This window comes from Seriola dumerili, unplaced genomic scaffold (assembly GCF_002260705.1).
Source record: "Seriola dumerili isolate Sdu_G_001 unplaced genomic scaffold, Sdu_1.0 BDQW01000003.1, whole genome shotgun sequence".
NCBI lineage: Eukaryota > Metazoa > Chordata > Actinopteri > Carangiformes > Carangidae > Seriola > Seriola dumerili.
In genome coordinates, this window is record NW_019174258.1 from 11,384,173 (window position 1) to 11,403,483 (window position 19,311).

Here is a 19,311-nt window from a genome sequence, read left to right on the forward strand (position 1 = left end):
AAAAACTCACATATAGCACCTTTAAAAACGACTGTGTTCCATCTAGGTGAGCTTGTTCCTGGGTGGTGTTATTGTGTTTCACTGTCATGGCTTACTGGAAATATTTGATCGTTTATTAAATTTGTTTTCCTGCTATGACAAGTCAAAATGTCTGCTATGAAAAAGATCTATCGGTACGGCAAGCCTCTGGGGAGCTTCGGATCTCTCCACATGTTGAAGTGATGTGCATCAGACAGAGATACAATGCATTTTCTTTTCTTTAGACTTTTTAACACCAGAAACACAACAGCCAAAGCTTAAGGTATTAATTGTGTCTATCTGTTCTAACACTGCAGTTTTTAGCATGTCCAGCTAACTTGCTTCCTACAGTAGTACCAGAGCACTACTTCTAAGGCTAAAGAGCATTTCATTAACCAACTACTTGGTTTGTTTGGTAGTTTGTGAGTAAAGTAAAAGTAAAAAAAAAAAACAGAAACAAATGTTCACAACTAGCACATCTGTTGTGTAGTATTCCCCCGTGGTGTGGAAGATGGTCCTGGATGATATCAGACTAACATTATCGGCTGTCTCCTGTTCTTTACTGGATTTGGTGAGGTTATACTTCAGCAACCCCAAACACCTTTCCAGAGATGGCGTTATGTCTAGCAAACACATTAATTTTCATCTTAAAAGTATTTTCTCTTGTATTGCTAAAAATGAAAAACTGCAATAGAAGAACAATACTGTGTCTTTAGGTTCATGTAAAGGTATATAAAGGTCCATCCACAGCCCATTACAGTGACGAAAGTGTTTAAATATTCAGTGTGGCTGCTCCTGCACAACGGCTGTTACTGTAAAACATGAACCTTTTGGACTCGTCAGAACAGGAAAAGCACACAGGTGTAATTAATATCACTAACGATGGCTGAGTTCCATTTATGTGTAAGTCATGCCTCTGATGGAGCATGCATATAATCAGTGAACTGGAACTGTCACATCTCAAAGACTGCAAACGCTGTGCTTGTACTGTTATGACACGTCAAAATATCTACCAGTAAAAAAAGCCCATTAACTGCAATAGTAGGAGTTAGTATCTCTGTCTAACTCACCAGCACTGGTTTCAAAAACTGTACAGAAGCCGCATATTACATAATATTTCTAAACAGCATCAGTCACTGTAGGAATGTGTTACCATCATCAACATTATTAGTGTCCAAACATACAACTTTGAAAAATGACTTTAACGTCTTCTGGTGTGTTGTAGTCTTTGTGCCTCCGCGCTACATGTCAACAGAACAGTGCAAATCCCTACGAGGGGCTTTGACAAATAAAAAGCAGTTCAGCTTTGCCTTGAAACACACAGCAGCTCTGTGCTGAGTCCAGGGGCAACATCTTTAGCATCTGTTTCATCAACATCATTAAGGAGAAAACTCACCCCGAATGTATCTTCATCTGGTCGGCCTGATTCACCATCTGATGGCGTCGAAGTAACTGCAACATAAAAACACAAAACGGGCATCAGTTGCTGTGAGTAAGAATAAACCCTTAATGGCCGCGGTTTACTTTCACATGCAATTACAATAATTAAGGAGTAAACTGAGAATGTTTCACACTTTTTTTCTTATAACAGTGCACCGTCATGCACTGTGCTATGCAAAATATGCTTTAAGCACACGTCACAGTGGATACATTAGAATAAGGTATTTTTCGGTCTATTATGGAATGAACCTGTTTACGCAGAGTGAGCGTAACACTTACACGGGTTAATGCACAGCTTAAAAGGCTAGAATAAGGTGACCTGATGTGCTCTCTAGTGTATATAATTGAAAGCATATTTTCAGCATCTCCACATAGCCAAATAGGTTAATTAATGTTTTTGTGATAGGTCTCGCTGCTATTTGAACATATCCGTTTGTGCTTTCCTCATTTGTGTGTCCCTCCTCTTATATAAACTCTTGAGTATTTGCTGCTCATGTTTTTCTGAGAATCGAATAAATGTTAAATCTCTCAAAGTGGATTAAACAGGAAGAACTATGCCTTCCCGCTGTTTTGTGCCTTAACAGCTAGAGACAATGTTGATGAACTATGCATTTTTATGTTTAGAGGCTGATAAAAGGCTTTCGGTTAGAAGTCTGCACAGCCTTGAATACACTCACGTCTGACACCTGTCACAAGGTTCCTACCAAGGCCTGAAATTTGCCATCCAGAGTTACAGCCAGACTCAAGAGTGACAGAAAATACATTTTATCATAATTTCACAAAGGCACACTCATGCTTGTTCACACACAACAACAAAGAATAATGAAAACAAGCTGTTTTAGAGCAAAACACAATCAGAAAAAAACAGAAAAGAAGCTCATACAGCCCTGAGCACCAAATGCTAAATTATGTGAAATTAAATCAGCTCAAAAATGCACTGAACCAAATCAAACTTGACATCTTTATCTGAAAAATGTCATGCAAATTTTCAACTCAGGTCAGGTAGAAGAACTCCTACAGTCACCAGTAGTCGTATTAATGTCTGAAAATCCATTCTGACTAATTTCTTGATGTTAAAATGCATGTCACATCCCTGCAAACAAGAGGTTTTGGCAAAGAGCAGAGGTGTGAGAAGTTTAAGGAGAAGAGGACAGAGAGAAGGCCATGAAACCAAATGAACTGGTGTCAGGGAAACTCCATTCTGAGGCCTCCAGCCAGGACATCAGAGACTAATTGTGGGCAAATTAATGGCCACATGGTAGACTGGCTGCCACTGGCTCAGACACACACAGTACACTAAAGTGCATTGCTCTGTGTGTAAGTGTGTGTGCCCTAACTACCCTCTCTCTGTCCCTTCTTCCCAGCCTCCATCCCTGTCCTCTCTCCTCCCTCTGCCCTCCTCTCTCCTCAGCAGCATTAGTTTCAGTCAACCCGTCAGTCTCTCTTCTACTGCTGGACTCCCTCACACACCGCTGCTATAATGTTTCACACTCTTGTCACCTTAACACCTCTCCCTCACCTGCCTCGCTCCCAGAAACGGTGTGTATGTGTGGCAACATAAAGTCGTTGCCTGCCTAATGCAGCTCGCCAACACAGTCAGTATCCATCCGTCTCTATCCCTGGCCACTCTGCAGCTTTATAATCCGTGGCTTATTAGAAAGAATGGCCTCATATGGAGATGGAAGAAGACTCTGATGACGGTCAAAGATCAGACCAGCCCACTTTGTTTAAGCTGTCAACAGTGAGTCTGCCACAACAGCCTGAGGCCAAGCCACACATCACACACAGGAGATTTACGATGCAGTGTGAGAGTGGGCCAAAGCATCGCTCCCACAAGATGACAGCACTTACCACTTCACAAACATTCACACATCACCAGCTAACGGGGTGAGAAACTAGCTTGTTTACACAGAGAGTGGTTAGTTAGGGGTTAGAGAAGCAGCATACTTATGCAACCTGAGTCGCTGATACAATCCTCAATAAACAGAATGAGAAATATCTGGCATGTGATTTCCGTTGCTGATTCCAGCCGTGGACTTTGTCCAATGCTGTGCACCCCTCTCTTTCTCACCCCCCTTTTTTGCTGTCTACTCGCAAATAAAGGCGTTCAAATCAAAAAATATCTTTGAAAAAAAGAGCGTGTGAAAGAATGACAAAAACTTGACCCTTCCTCAACAAATGACCCTTTCCCTAAACCCCTCCCTCATTAGCAATCCTAGTTAAGCAACAAAGTACGGCAAGTCTGTCTGGTTGTAGCAAACCAGCGTTACGTCTAAGACCTAACACATCCACCGTGTAATATTTACCCTCTGCGTGGGAGCTGGTCCTGGGTGCTATTATATCAGAGTTTGGGCTAACATTAGCAGCTGTGTCTTTCTCTTTATTAGATTTGGGGAATAATGAAGAAATTTTTCCTTTTCTCTTGTTACATTAAAAATGTATCACATTGAAATATACCAACATTACCAACAATAAAGCTGTCTGTCTCGTCTGAGTATGTAAGGTAAGAAGCCAAACAGGGCTATGTTAAAAAGAAATAAATATATATTTTCTACCATCATATATTCCAACTGTGATACTTTAATGTCATGTACAGTCATCAAGTGGATATTGAAGACCCCATTTTACATAGCTCTTGTTTTAAAATGAGTCGGCTTGAAACACTAAAAAGTCAGCTGGAGATGACATTTTTAATCAACTCATGAAGATACTGTTAGCTCAAATGGCTAGCTAATATTACCTTATTAGCTCCAGCTGATAAAATCTGCTGTCATTTCAGCTGGCAAAATTGATGGTTGCATATTATGAAGAGAAGCCATTTTCGTCTTTCATCTTTCTGTCTCAAAAACTACTAAGCGTTTTCGAGGGTACGTCTGCCAACATAATCAACAGGTACAGAAAGGAAAAAAGGAAAGGAAAAGGTAAAAACTGCAACAACAGTTGCATTACCCCCCAACAACCTCAAAAAAAGGGGGGTTTTGACTAAAAGGTTGATAGTTTGAATCCCTTGATTAATCCAAGCAGAGAAGGTGAACACTGTTCCCTCTCTCTCAACAGCCTGGGGGTCACTGAGCAAAGCACAGAGTATACTATACACTCAGTATGTGTAGCAAAGCAGTGTTAACTGCTGTTTATGAAATGCAACACAAAAGTGAACACATTTCACCATGGTTACTGTCTTAACTGTCCTAACTAGCGCACCATTAAGTGAAGTGTTTGTCTCCGTGTGTATGATTACACCAAACAACAAGCACTAAAAGAGCAAAAAAAAAAAAAAAAAATCAGGTTTAAATTTGAAAATTGAAACACTCACCTAGTTCCATTATTTCTGCAAAAGAGAAGACAGAGAAAGTCACACTATGTCAATAAATTGACACAAGGTATTAACCTTGGAATATTGACCATAGGGAAAAATTTGCCAGCCTTTGTGGGTTTATTCTCCCTCCTTGTGAACTCAGGATGAACTGCAGGCGAACAATCTACCTGACTGAACTGTGGATGAACCCTGGCTGCTATCCAGCCAACAGGGATCAGCTCCACAACCTGCAACCTGTGAAGCGAGATTTTAATAAGAACTAAAAGCCCCCAATAGAGCGGAACCTCTAATTCACACAACAGGTAGTGAAAACAAGAACTGTTTGAAGTGGGCCTCTTGTGGAAATCAGTGAGTTATGTGATGGCCAGGCAGTAAAAGTGTGTTAGTTACCCTCATATAAATGACATTTGACCTTAAGTGTACTCTCTATTGTGATTATGGGGACATCAGTGCTGCCGACTGTGCATCACTCATTAACCACACACACACTGGGGAATAACTACCAAGCAGAAATGGTCCGCTCACCTTCATCAATGATGCCCGGTTTCATGAGGAAGTGGGCATACACCGTCTTGGTGACTGTTCCCAGGGGGTTGCTGGCCTCCAGAGTGTAGTTGCCGTTGTTGATGTGTGTGGGGTTCTGGAAGGTCAGACACCCCTCCAGATAGTCCTGGTAGAAGTCCATCTCAGTTCGGATGTAGTCGTTCTGGAGAATCTCCTTCTGCTTGTACAACCAACGCAGCTTGGGGTGGGGGTAACCCCGAACCGTGAACTCGATGCAGGTGTGGAGGCGCTGCTCAGGCTCAGCCAGTCTCAGGATGACAGGAGGAACTGCCGTGAGGAATTGAAAGAAACTATGTCATTTAAAAGACACAGAAACATTATAGGCATTCAGATCATTGGGGACAGAGCTAAGTGAGTAGTTCTTTGACCACCTTCTTTCCTTCTATCCTCTTTAAACCTTTTGTTCGCCTGATTTTTAAGCTGGAGACCTTTATGTGCTTAGAAAGTTCCTTGGGCAGTTGAAAACCTTTCCTAATTCTTTGAATAACCTAAACTGCAGCAGACTAAACACTGAGCTGTTGTGATATGTTCTGGGAAAGATGACATTTGGAGTTTGGTTTCTTGCCTGGGCGTGGCAATGAGCCTTTCACTGTGTGTTACATATTGCAGCATTACACTGGATGGTGAAGAAAACAAACAGATAGAGGGACTGCTCTTGCTTGAAATAAACGGAGGAATCTCCTCTGCATAAACAAGCACAGGACCTCTCTTTCCTGACATGCAGCAACACACCTCCGAATCCACAACACCTCCAAGCTGAGAGGCAATTTATCACTTTAATACCATCAGATACATTTCATGAACAATTCATCCACTGATTTGTCTTTGCAATGAGTCACTCTTGCAGCTACATCATCAAAAGGAAATATTTGGCAGACGGCATTACCTGGCAGTCTCTCTCTCTGTGTCTGTTCTACATACCAGCCACCCCCCATCAGACCAACCCAGCCACCTCCACAGCGTGCACACATCCTCATGATACACCATCCCTTTGTCTCTTGCTGGGTCTCAATGGAGCCTGCATTTTCTATAGGCATGTGTGAGAAATCCTATTTATATAACTAGATCAGAGTTGTATGTGTGTGGTTGTATTGTCATTCAGACAGTCCTGCAGCTGTCCCAATGAATCCCCACCTGCAGTTGCATGAAGTGTGCTACTTAATACTACATGTTTCCTAGTTAGAATTTTAATCGTGAAATAGGGTTGGGGTTAGTTAAGTAATTCATTAATTAAAAATATAAAATACTTGATGATCACAATCACTGAATGAGGGATTTGCATAGTCAGATTAATCTGTTTGGAGGCCCAAAGGCAAAAATCTGTGGTTGGGTGCCGATTATCTCCTTCCATCATCTGTGAATTGTATCTGTACCCTATCGCCTCCAAGTTCCCATTAGTGTAAGAACAATAAACAAAGCAGGCTATATAGAAGCTTTATTGTTTGCCTAAGCATCCCATCAGTGCTCCCATTCTGGGCCCAGGGTTTCTATATGTCAGTTTGTTGAGGGAGTTTGATTAAACAGCTTGATTTGAGAAAATGTACAATACAACAATACAGCCATGTTAGCAGCTCTGTGAAGCTATATTTATGCTGAGCCGTGATGAGTCCTTGATATGTCCAGCTGGTGTAATGCTTACCATCTTAGTTTAGCATCCCGGCTGAGGCTGATGGAAATGTGGGAATTTGGTCCAACTTTAGTATTGGACAATTTAAAAGTTTGACCTGATGATGCCGCTAATATGAAAAGTTGGTGTTGTGATATTTCATCCCGAAGAGGTCTGAAGCAAACTACAGTTGATCACTGACGTCAGTAGGATTCATGCTCTGGGGACCACATGTCTGTACGGAGTTTGGTTCCAACCCATCTGGTAGATGTTCCAATGCCAATTCAGTTAATAGTTGTAGAGATATTTTAGTCTGGACTAATGGATGGATGGTGGACCGACCCACCAACACACTCACATTGTCATACCACTAGCATTGCTAAAAATGGTCTTTACAAGACAGGGTCAAAATGAGATTGTAATACAGGGTCCGTCTTCACCTCTACTGTACTGTGCAGCATCCTGACCAAATTAGCAGTTAAATTATATTACATATTCCATTTTTGCCCACTTTACCCAGTTGATAATCCAGTCTGGGGGGTTTTGTCACTGCTGATCAAACAGTAATCGTAAAGCCACCTTTTTCTTCAGCTTTCAAAGATGAAAATTGAATTTTACAATGTCTGTAAACAACAACCTGACATTCACACCCACTTCCCACTGTGATTGGCCAGGTGTGTGGAGGTGAGTAAGTAAGTGGGGCTTGAACCTCTCTCTCAAGGTCTCTTTTTAAATTATTTATACATCTACTTCTGTCACTTTCATGTGAACAACCAGGGCTACACTATGATTGCCATCCAGGAGAGACTGTCTGAAAATGTGCACTGTCATCCCCGTATTTTAATGATTATTGTGTCTCCCCCATCTCTATGACAACCGGCTGTTGACTTTGTCTTTCAGTGTGGCTGTTTGGATTTGGTACAAACACTTTTAGATTTACTATGTGATTGGACAACAAGTTGTACAAACCTACTTTATTCTAGAACAACACGGCCCTGATTGCAAATGCTGAAATTGTGTTTCATGATTAACAGCCAGTAATAGACTATGATTGAGCGATTTAAAATGACTGTCAGATAAAGTGATTATAAATGTTACCGTCAGTTATATATACCTGTCATCGAATGGATGCTCATGTTTTCAAACTAAATAATCATCCAGTAAGGACATGAATAAACTATTTATTGGTGTTCGAAAGCTGTCATTTCATAAATTGCTTTGGTGATATTGTTTCTGCCAGACAATAGTGACAATAAAGTCATTCAACTGAACTAAAGGCTAAGGCATGTGTATGTGTGAACATGTTGGTGTGTGGGCGTGTGCAGAGCTGTGGTTTTGAGCGCAGGAAGAAAGAGAAAAGATAGAGATGAGAGAGAAGAAGAGAGAGGAGGGAGGAAGAAGTGAGGGCGGTATATAGCTGTGCAGCCTAAAGACAGACAGAGAGAAAAGCGAGAAGAAAAACAAAAATTCTCCTGTTGATGGACAGTTAGGGACCGATCCATTTTCCCCCCAGTAAGGCTGTCAGCCCAGTCTCAGTCAATACAATGCAAGTCATTACAGCGCTCCATACCGGTCTATAACAACATGGTGTCCTCGTGGAGCTCATACAGATGACAAGCTTTGATAACTACATGCCTTTGATCAGCGAGAACCCTGAATACATGTCGAGTTGTGCAATGTTATCTATTGGTAACACTGGTGGCATATTTCAAATGCCATGTTCCAGCCAGACTACAGATAGACCATCATGGTTGGCGGTGACAGGGGAGGCAACAGTTTCATGAGACATGTATTGCCACATATCCCCTCAGGGCTGAACCACTTTGTGATTAACACTTTAACCTATGAAGCAGCACACTTACATCCAGAGTCTCAGGAGGGATTCAAGTCATCTCATTTGCTCATTAATTAGTCATAATTAGAGTTAATGCCTTGCTCAGAGCTACGCAGGAAACAGAACTACGAACCTAGGTGTTAGTGTCATGTTCTTAATAGAGAGCTACACTTTGCCTATAGGAGTGATGGAAAAACCATGGTAACGTATATTAGTCCACAATGCTGTAGAGCTGCTATTGTTCCAGACAGCAGCAGAACAATGGGTCTGCAGAATTTGCATTGTGGCTAATTACAGTTTCGCTAAAATTGGGAACTCATCTTTGAATGCAGAGAATGTTACTTGACGGCTGGTAATTTTGCTGTCAATCAGATTACTCCCTAATCAGAGCAGCAGTTTTAGCTATTTTATGACATTTCCAGAGACAATAGGCTGCACAGGGGAGGAAATGTAATTACCATCAGAGCATGTGGTGAAAAATTAATAAGTCAATTTGCAGCACCAGCAGAGAGTGTCAACAGGGGGAAAAAAAATGCCTGGAGATGTACATCCATAGAGTGTCCGTGTGGAGGAAGCCCTGAAGACTAGATGTTGCAAAGTCAATCAGTCATTCTAGCATGGTCCTTAGCAGCTCTGCTCCAGTAGGGGAGTGTTTGAATTGGTGACAAATCTTCCCTGTCCTGTAGCGTGATGCATTGCAAACAGCCACAACAGATTGTACTCTACAACAGCAAGCTTGCTACAAAGAGAAAAATGTCAGCTAACTTTGATAAATATTAGCTTTGAATACAGTCATTCCCAAATCTGCCCAGGGCCAATCCACTGGTCAAAGTTATGAGTTATGTAAGAGCTGATACTGTAATTCATGGTCTGGATACTTACATGGTTACCAAATCATTGCTTTATCATTACTGAGGGTTATATATTTTTTCCTTTTCTTTTTCCGATCAAGGCTGAGCTTTGATGCGGGCTGCGGGGTATATTCTTGCTAATTGGCTGCATCAATTTCACTTGGTTTGTAACTGTATAACACCTCATTGCATTCTAAATGTACCTGCATAATTTGGCTGCTCTGCTTGATAAAGGAGAATTTTTTTCCTGTTGTAAATTATTCTCTTAGACTGTCGGCGTCATTAATACAAGATATATTTTCAGTCTTCAACATAAGTCCATCAAAGACAGCCATCTTATGCAAAATAAAAACCACCAAGTGTTCTTGACCTCATGTAACCATATATTATATATAATAAGTATCTTATAGAGTTTTTTTTTCTTTTTTTTTGATTTGTTTTCTTACTGTCTGCCTGATTGCGTCTCTGCAAAGTCAGTGGCAACCATTCATGTCGTGACTGATAAGAATCATGCTGCAGGACCTATATTAAAAGCAGAACCAAAATCATAAATATCTTCATACAACCAAATCTATTCACAATTCATAATCCTCAATAATCCTAATCTAGCATAAAGCTGAGCCAAAGACATGGTGATGAGAGTGGCAGGAGTGAACAACAACAGTAAAATTGCAGGCCACAAAACCAAAACAATGAGCTGAAAGACACTACGACACTCCGTACAGCTGAGGGGACGTGCAGAGTTGGGTGATAATTATCCATGGGATCATCACTATCACATTACATGCGGTCATTTAATCCACTGTTAAAATAAAAACATGAAATATAGGAGCTTTAAGGTGTTTGAGCAAGATCATGATTTTGGTCAAGTCATCTCATCTTGTGCTTGTAGTTAGCACTGATATAGTTCAGTTACTTAATTTAATTTTAATGTTTCCTCATATTGATACTGCATTACATTTCTACATTTCCTTTATTCTTTATCCCATCCTGTTACCTTGTGTTGCTTTATTTACTAATGCAAATAGATGCTATAAGGGTTTCATTCTTAGCGGGCATAGTTGGCACAGACTGTTATACATTATTACCCCTCACTGTGGTCAGTCAAATTCAAAGACAGCAGCACTGTCTTTAAACCCAGCCAGGCCAGCTTGTCTTGGCTCTGAAGAAATAGTTACAGTGGCATTAGGACATTGATATATGCCTCACAAAATAACTGACTGACAGATGACCGACAATGAAGCTGTCAACTGTACAAATGTCACTTCAGCACTGACGTTTAAGGCCAGTATCAAATTGTGCTGTCTTTTGGTATAGTGCTTATTTAAGGGAGAGTGGAGACACCTACGTCGAGGTCTGTATCAAAATATGTAAGATTTTACCAAACCACGGTAGACGCCAGATAAGTTGATGGCCTCTAATATGGATAAGCCACTAGCTCAGCAGTCGGCCACAAGATTTCATTCCAAGCAATCACTTCACCAGAAGGGCTCACTGATTAACGTCTTCAACAACAGAGCAACATAATTTCACCTTTTAAGCATTAAAATTTATTCAGAGCATCCATGAAGAGTCGGCACAGAGGATCCAACACCAAGACACACAACTGTTAATGGACAGAATACGCTACATTCAACCCTGGGCTAACCCTTACTGATCCCACACTTAATCTTGACCAAACATTAAAGACTAGCATTAGCAGGACGTTAGCAGCATGGCTCTAGGGGAGGCGATATTGGTCACCAGTTTGGTCCAGACTGTCTGACTCTTCCTGTAGCGCCACCATGAGGTTGACATTTTTGCTAATTAGTGAGGTGTCTCGACAACTGTTGGATGGTCTGCCATGAAATTTGGTTGCGACATTCATGCCCCCTCACACTGTAATAACCTTGTGCCATCATCAGTTCAAAATTCTAAACCTGTCTTAATGATATACTCATGCACGCAGAAGTTAGTGTTTAGCTGAAAGCACCACTGCACCTTCACACAGCCTCACAGAGCCTGTGGGTTAATAAAGTCTGCCCTGTAGCAACCCTGGCGTTAAAGGTAACAGTGTAAAATATTGAGGTTATAAAATGTCACAGTCATTTTACATACAAACATATTCTAATGACCATATTAAGATGACCTATTTAAATAAACCTACTTTGAATTGTAGCATTAGACAAAGCAGGTGTAAAAAGTATAAAAAGTCCAATATTCTACTATGTTGTCAAACAAACTATGATACTTTTTGTTTTTTTTATTTGTCATTGTTGTCTGGTGGTAATAACCTTTATGAAAATAAACATAAACAGCTACACCTAATTAGGAGATTCATTAAACAAATCAGTAATAATAAGCAAATATTTTATGTCAACATACTCACCGTCACATAAAATGGGCAGCATTAATATCAACTCGGAATCTTCAAGCATTTTATGAGAATGTAAAAATGTTTTTCTTATCAATGTGCAAATTTAAACATGACAGAAGCGGGCAATCAAAGGGAGCCTCTAGTGTTAAGTTTGAAATGTTTGTGTCTGGTTGTGAGTTAATGTGTCCACTACTGATCTAAATGTAGATTCCCCACCACCACCACCACCACCACCACCACCACCACCACCTCTACAGTGATTGGCCAGTTTCCTCCAAACATTTCACTCACACTGTACGTTGAGCTGGATGGAGGAGTTGGTCATCCCCACAACGTTCTCTGCGATGCACGTCAGCTGGAAGTTGTTGTCATCTCGGCTGATGTTGAAGAGAGTCAGGTTGATAGAGTGGATATTGGGCCAGTACACATTGGACTATGGACAGAGAATGAAAGACAGAGATGTTTAGGTATACGAAGGATATACTGTGCAGCACATACAATCATATTACAGGGTTTGAATCTTTAATTACTTAATTAAAACTTAAGTTAATTATTAATCTGTTGAATTCCTGTGGAAAGAAACAGAATACAGTGAGGAAGTACACACTACCAATGGGAATTAATTACTTCAACGATTTAGTCTTGTCTTACTACTAGGGCATGAAGTGCAAGAATGTAAAGAGCGATAAATTGTCAATTCTGGCATTAATCAGACTAACTGATTCACAGAGTAACACCTTTAGGTAGCCAAACACAATGCTTATGTTTCCCTCCTTGCCTTCAGTTGGCCAGGCTCCTCAACACTTCACTCATCTCAATGCGCCACAGTATCCGTCTACCCGAAACCATCAAGCCTGAGGCTGAGGTAACTTTCATCTGTAAAGTCACTGCAAGCATTAAAGACACAGATGCCAAACACAGCCACATGGCAATTTCAGAAACTGCTGTTCTCCTCTTCTTGGTGTTTATCTCTGCTCTTGTTATTGCTGTGACGTCCCCGGGGCCTGACTCAGGGAGTGAGATTAGTGTGTTAGCTGGCTCGCTGTGGGTTCAACCCATGCCTCCCACTCTCACAAAACTGGCCTATTTTGAACAGGGGCAGGTCACCATGGTAACCTATGCAGCAAAGCCACTCAGCAAAGCTGCTTGTTTGTTCGTGAATAAGTGATTTAACTATTGTTGATTTTTTTTTTTTTTTTTAGTTGGCTTAAGATTTATGTGGAGCTGTTGTCAAAGCAACAAGTCAAAATGCCCAAAACTGCAAAAATGCAGGTAAATTCAAAGTCAATGTCAATGAATGGCAATGAGTCTGTTGAGTCTATTGAGTCTGTTGATCATTATCTGGATCATAACCAAGAGTTTTATTGTTAGACCGTTTGTGAACAGATTTTCAGATACAAATGGCTTGTTTACTCACTCAGAGGCAAAATGAAGAATTGTTAATATAATGATGATTTTTGATGAGCATATGCAGGTCATTGGGAATCATAATGATAAGTTTGTACACTAAAAAACACCAATAAAAATCTGAAAAATGTTCAGTAAAGCTGCTTTTTGAGGCCAATGCTTGTCATAGTGCTTATAGAGTTAGGGTTACAATTAGGTTACAATTAGGTTTAGGTTAGGGTTAGGGGTAGTGTGTGTGTGTGTGTGTGTGTGTGTGTGTGTGTGTGTGTGTGTGTGTGTGTGTGTGTGTCTGACCAGGTGTGTGTTGATGGAGTGCAGGCCGCTGACAGTCCAGTCCACTTCAGGAAGTGGCGATCCAGATCCATTGCAGCTCACTGTCACATTGTCACCCTCCATCACCAACACACTGCTGTGGCTCACACTGATCTCTGGTAAGTCTGAAAACACACATGCAAAAATAATACACACACACACACACACACACACACACATACACACACACACACACACACACAGTTTATGTTCATGTTAATACATGCCTGTCACTGCTTGTGTCTACATATTTTCACACCAAATCAATTAATCACTTTTCATTACTGTAATGAAATTAGTACAAAGGAAGCAATGGGACACAGGCACACACACACACACACACACACACACACACACCGCAAACACACACACAAACACACTTTAGATGTCACAGGGATGAGTCACCAACAGGAGATAATACTGCAGTCTACAGCCTCTGTCAGAATTAACACACAGCTCCTCACATCAGATTCACCCACTGAACTCTGTCACACCTCCTCCTCTTTCCGCCTCAACTCCTCTCCCTGCTTCTCTTTGCGTCCCTCTATTTCACCTTTAACCCCTTCCGTCTTCCTCCTGCTTTTCCCGTCTCCTTCCGTCAGCCATTCCCCGCTTCACCTTTCACTTTTTTTCCCCCACTCCTTCGCTCTCCTCCTCTCTAGCCCCCCCCCCCTGCTGTTTCCTCTTCCTTTATTCTTTTCATCCTTTTTAAACACAGATCATATCCTCCTCCTCCTCCTCCTCCTCCTCCTCCCCTCCTCTTACCACAGTTGTGGATGTACATGTTGTGCAGTCGTATTTTGGAGGCTCCGTTCCTGCAGTAGAGCTGCTGCGTGTGGAGCCCAGCTTCTCCTTTCTGCTGCCATAGCTGGATCCAGCGGATATCACAACCACAGTCGAACACCACACCATCCAGACGCCTTGAAACACAAGAAAGGAATAATACAATCAACAACAATAACAACAACCAGACTGTGCAGCTACCTTAGGATACAAGCAGTAACGGCACACACCACGATCTGGAGAAAGCACGCAAGCAGCACAGGCAGTGACACTCTTATAGTCATTTATACATATACATATTTTCAGCAACATGAACAGCCTCAATAACAACACAGAAAAAACAGCAGCCTACTGAAGGCAACAATCATTATATCAACTGAATCCATGTAAGTTTTTTAAGCAACACCAACAAAATTAAAAGAGTACTGCATCAACACTGAACTATGACTCATACGCACCGCTTTAGGCTTTATATAATATTTTTCTCATATATGCGGTAGTACTCCTCAAGATGTGTAAACAATATTCACAGAGGCAACAAGTGTTTGGTATCATTAAGTACCAGGAATTTATATCTCAGTGATTCCTGAAATTATTGTCAAAATCTGCTCCGGTTTCCTGAGGAAAACATTCACAGGAACCCAGAATATTTGGCAGGTTTCTACCAAATAAATACTAAGACATATCATGAAATAAACACACCTTCTTCAAAGCTCAGAAACACCACCCTGCAACTGCCATAGTTATAGTTTGACAAATGCCATTATTTACGAAATATAACTGAATTACCTTGCAGTTTCTTCCAGTTATTTCTCAGGGTAAAATGGCAGCCTGCTCTTCAACGCTATGGAAAAATATTTCTTAAAAACCAATGCAGGCACCATCAAATCATCATCCTCAAACCAGCTACACATCACCCTGAAATGGTCGCAGTACATGATCCTCCACACTTGCCCTTGACACTTGATCCTTTCAGCCATTCAATATAGAAATAGCAATACAATTAATAATAATCGAATGCTACATAATCAAGTCAGTCAAATGTTAGTATCAGGCTAACTCCACACATAGTGTGTAGTGAAAGTGTAAGCTTCTCAGAGATATTTCCTGGAAAAAACTTCAGTCCTAGTGTTTGGTGGTGAAATGAACTGCAGTCAGCTGCGACCTCCAAGCTGTGCACACATTCAACCATCTACATTAGCAACGGAGACAGAGGAAGGATCTGACAACACTCAACCTACTTAGCAACATTCTTCACAGTATCAGCAATAACAATATCATTAACAGTGACAATAACAAAAAGCTGCAATTTAATGGCAGTGACTGCCAATACAAAACATTGTATACATGGTATGACAGTCGCCACAGATGTGTGCTTAATAATATTTTTGTAACACTCAATCAACAGATGAGAAAAAAAAAAAAGAATGTCTGCACCGTGGCATTCAAATGTGAGGAGGTCAGAGGTCAAAGCAGTGCTCAGGCTATCAGTCTCAGGCAATATTAGCAGCAGGCAGGTATCATTAGGCTCCTCTGTGCATACATTTCATTCTCACAGTAGTATGCACCACAGAGTCACATTATTCAACGTGGTACGCCACCTCGGCATTTTGCATATGTCCAATTTGGAGGCTGTGATTGACCAATTTTGTTAAGATGAATGCCTGTCCAAATGTCCTTGACAGAGGTCAATAAGATATTCCAGACAGCATGAATAATGTATGGGGCAAGTCCACTGTGCAGTATGAAGTAATGAGAATAGATTCCCGCAGGTGGATCTCGCTTATTATCAGGTGCTCCCTGGATCTGATACTGTGGTTAGAGCTGGGCCTGTTCACATTCACTATATGACAGCTTACTCATTGAGCTAACTCACACTGCTACAAGGACACAACATCATACCAATCCATTATCAGCTCATTTTCTCTTTAATTACTGCACAAAACCGATTCACTTTATTAATGATTAAGAGCAATTATTTTATACAGAAGCCTTCTAATTGCAGTCAGTGTTGACACCAGTTTTATCTCTTATACCAAAGTATCAAAATCTAACTCCTAAAAAATATCCTCCATTTTCCATTTTAGTCAAATTCAATATCCTGCTTTCATTTCCACCGGTTAAGAAAAAATCCACTGTTCAGCTCATTTCTAAATGGTGTAATGATTTCTTTAAGTACTTTGTGTATTATCATTTATAAAAAAAAAAACTCTGGTTGTGTGAGCTTTATGTGCAGCAAGTTTGTTTCTCAAGCTTTTTAATCATCTCTGGGAAAAATGCAGTGTCTTGTCTTCTTTCAAAAGAAACTCAGTGTCCAAGGACAGAATGTAGAAACTGCTAGAAACTGGCAATGTGTCAGTACATGTATCTCTTAGAAAGGAGCAAAGATGGCCTTTTTGAGGGGTATGAACACTCTGAAACACAGATGCACCAGGGACGATTGAATGCTACAGACAGGGCCAGACTTGTGGTGTTGTATATTGTGGCATCTTTCCTCCTATTGCACAATATAATTTAACTCAAGAGCAAAAATAAAGCCCTCTGTCTATGTATTATTTTTCCATTATTATTAATTTATAAAATCTAAAAGTGAACACATTCATCGTGTCCTTGTGTCTTCAGTTACAGCAATTTGTGTTTTGAAAAGAAAGTACAATATTTCCCTCTGAAATGCGATGGCACTTACTTAGCCTTCAGCAAACAGATTTTAATATTGTTTAATTATTATATTAGTAATGAAATGCCAAACATTGGAAGTTAAAAACTAACATTGACATTCATCTGTAGATACTTGACACAGTCTAAATCAGAAAAAGAAAAAAAAAAAGGGGGGGGGGGGGGGGCTGGTCACAAGTTTGAAGTCATTACAAACAAAATATCCCACAGTGAAGAGGAGCAACAACCTATGATCCTTACATGGACTATGAGAACTATACTGTACATAGCACAGAGCAGCTCACTCCAGAGACAGGTGGCTCCCTACATGCCTGTTTGGAGAAGACTTTCCCTGTTTAAGGTTTTCATTTAATGCTGAGCAAGTTAAACCACAAGGGATTAAAGCTCACCAGAGCAGGGCAACTCAGGCTTTCTCCCATTTGTATTGTAATTATGGTAATTGTTAAGAGGCACAACCTCCATACATTACCCAGTGTTCCTCTGGGCAGAGCTCATCAGGGGCAACATGCTGCTGTATAGATACAGACAAAAAAAAAAAAAAGCACTCAAATAGGGGAGCTGCAACCCTGTGTTTCAAACATGTGCCCAGTTTGTACGGCACAGTAACATAGTCGTGATTTTACAGCTCTACCATCTAAACAAGGTATAAGACAAAAGGAAAAAAAAAACTGACAGCTGGAAGTTGATAAATGTCTGGAGGAGAGCAGATTAGACTTATAAAAAAAGAACAAAAGCAAACAGCAGTGTGACCCCAGATACGGAGAGCTAACAGCGTGATGTTTCCTTGAAGCTGGCTAACGATCCACCCCGCTACTCCAGAGGAGAGGTAATGATCACCACCGGAGGCTGTTTTTCTGGGAAATGTACACACAGGTGCTTTGGCTCAGGAGACGTGGATCACAAGCAACGATAAGCTATATACTGCATTGTTGCTGGCGTGCTTTGATCTCAGCTTGAATGCACTGCTTCCTCTACTTATACTGTTGTCAGGAATTATTTTAGGTTTTTAAATCCTGTGTGTTTAATAAATCGCCTTATTTGGCTTATTTCTTTCACTGATCTTGGGTGTGACTGTGGGTTGTATTCCCTGCGATGCCTGGCTTTGTGGTTATTCAGCAGAAACGTGGAGTTGCTCCAGATGCTCTGCTCGTCACATCACCTCTGCAACAATCCAGTGCCTCCAGATGTTAGTGCATATTAATAAGATAAAATGTGAATCTACTGTTGATCGTTAGTGTGAATTTTGAGTGATATATCTCATCATTGGAAAGTGAGCATGTCTCTTTTTTTTTTCTTCTTCTTCTATTTTTTGCCTCTATCTTATTGCTGCTGCGTTTCTGCACTGCTCTTCCCATAGATCACTTGTCAATCAAACAGTGTGGCCACTGCTCTCATTATTATTATAGCGTATTATAATCTGGTGGTCGTGCCCTTCTAGAGTCTTGAATCAGCTGATTGACTGATTGTCAGGCTGAATAATAAGAGACAGCCATGAACTGCTTTCATTTTATCCTGCTTGGCTGCTGCAACACTGCTGCACTGTTGCTCTGTCCCTGTCACGAACATCAAAGTACGCTCACTTTTCATTGTACAGCAGGAGTCGAGAGATTAGAGTGTTAAGAAAGAATATTATAAATCAATCAGGGGGAATAAATGCAGGAAAAAACGGAGAGTTGACTCAACCAATGTCAAATTCAATTCTCTCCTCGTCAGCAAGAGCTTTTACAACATAAGCCTTTTCCCCTGATCCTGCTAAATTTGCTAAACAGTTGCTTTTTACCACACTGCACAAACTCTGTATCATTGCTTTACCACACTCCTGGTTGCTGCTGGACTGGTTCCATCATTGTCACGCCATATCTTCTGCTTATGTCATGAATAAAGCGGCACACTGTGAATAAATAAATCACCGTTTTGTCCCATCATTGCTTTTCTGTAAGGTTGCAGCCACTTGGCCAGTTAGCGTCCCAGCAGGCTCTCTCACTGCCTGACTGTTTTTTTTTTTTTTTTTTTTTTCAAACCACTATGGCATAATTTGTCTGAGGAGCCAGACCTGACTTTGGCTTATCGACAACACCACCTGTGCTGCAATCATGTAGAGGAGTGGGGGCACCATAGTCAGGTCAGGGAAGGCTCCAGGTAGCAAAA

The 19,311-nt window shown here is 40.9% G+C and overlaps 1 protein-coding gene across 1 annotated transcript in view; it reads right to left on the reverse strand.

Annotated features, from left to right (window-relative positions):
- Window positions 1–19,311, reverse strand: part of ntrk3 (neurotrophic receptor tyrosine kinase 3) — a 175,151-nt gene that overhangs the window by 75,468 nt on the left and 80,372 nt on the right. The window contains exons 5-9 of the mRNA XM_022744966.1: window positions 14,470–14,624; window positions 13,687–13,829; window positions 12,277–12,418; window positions 5,300–5,605; window positions 1,415–1,470 (exon numbers count right to left, since the gene is read on the reverse strand). Of these exons, the coding sequence (XP_022600687.1) occupies window positions 1,415–1,470; window positions 5,300–5,605; window positions 12,277–12,418; window positions 13,687–13,829; window positions 14,470–14,624 (802 nt within the window). The remainder of the gene's footprint in view (window positions 1–1,414; window positions 1,471–5,299; window positions 5,606–12,276; window positions 12,419–13,686; window positions 13,830–14,469; window positions 14,625–19,311) is intronic.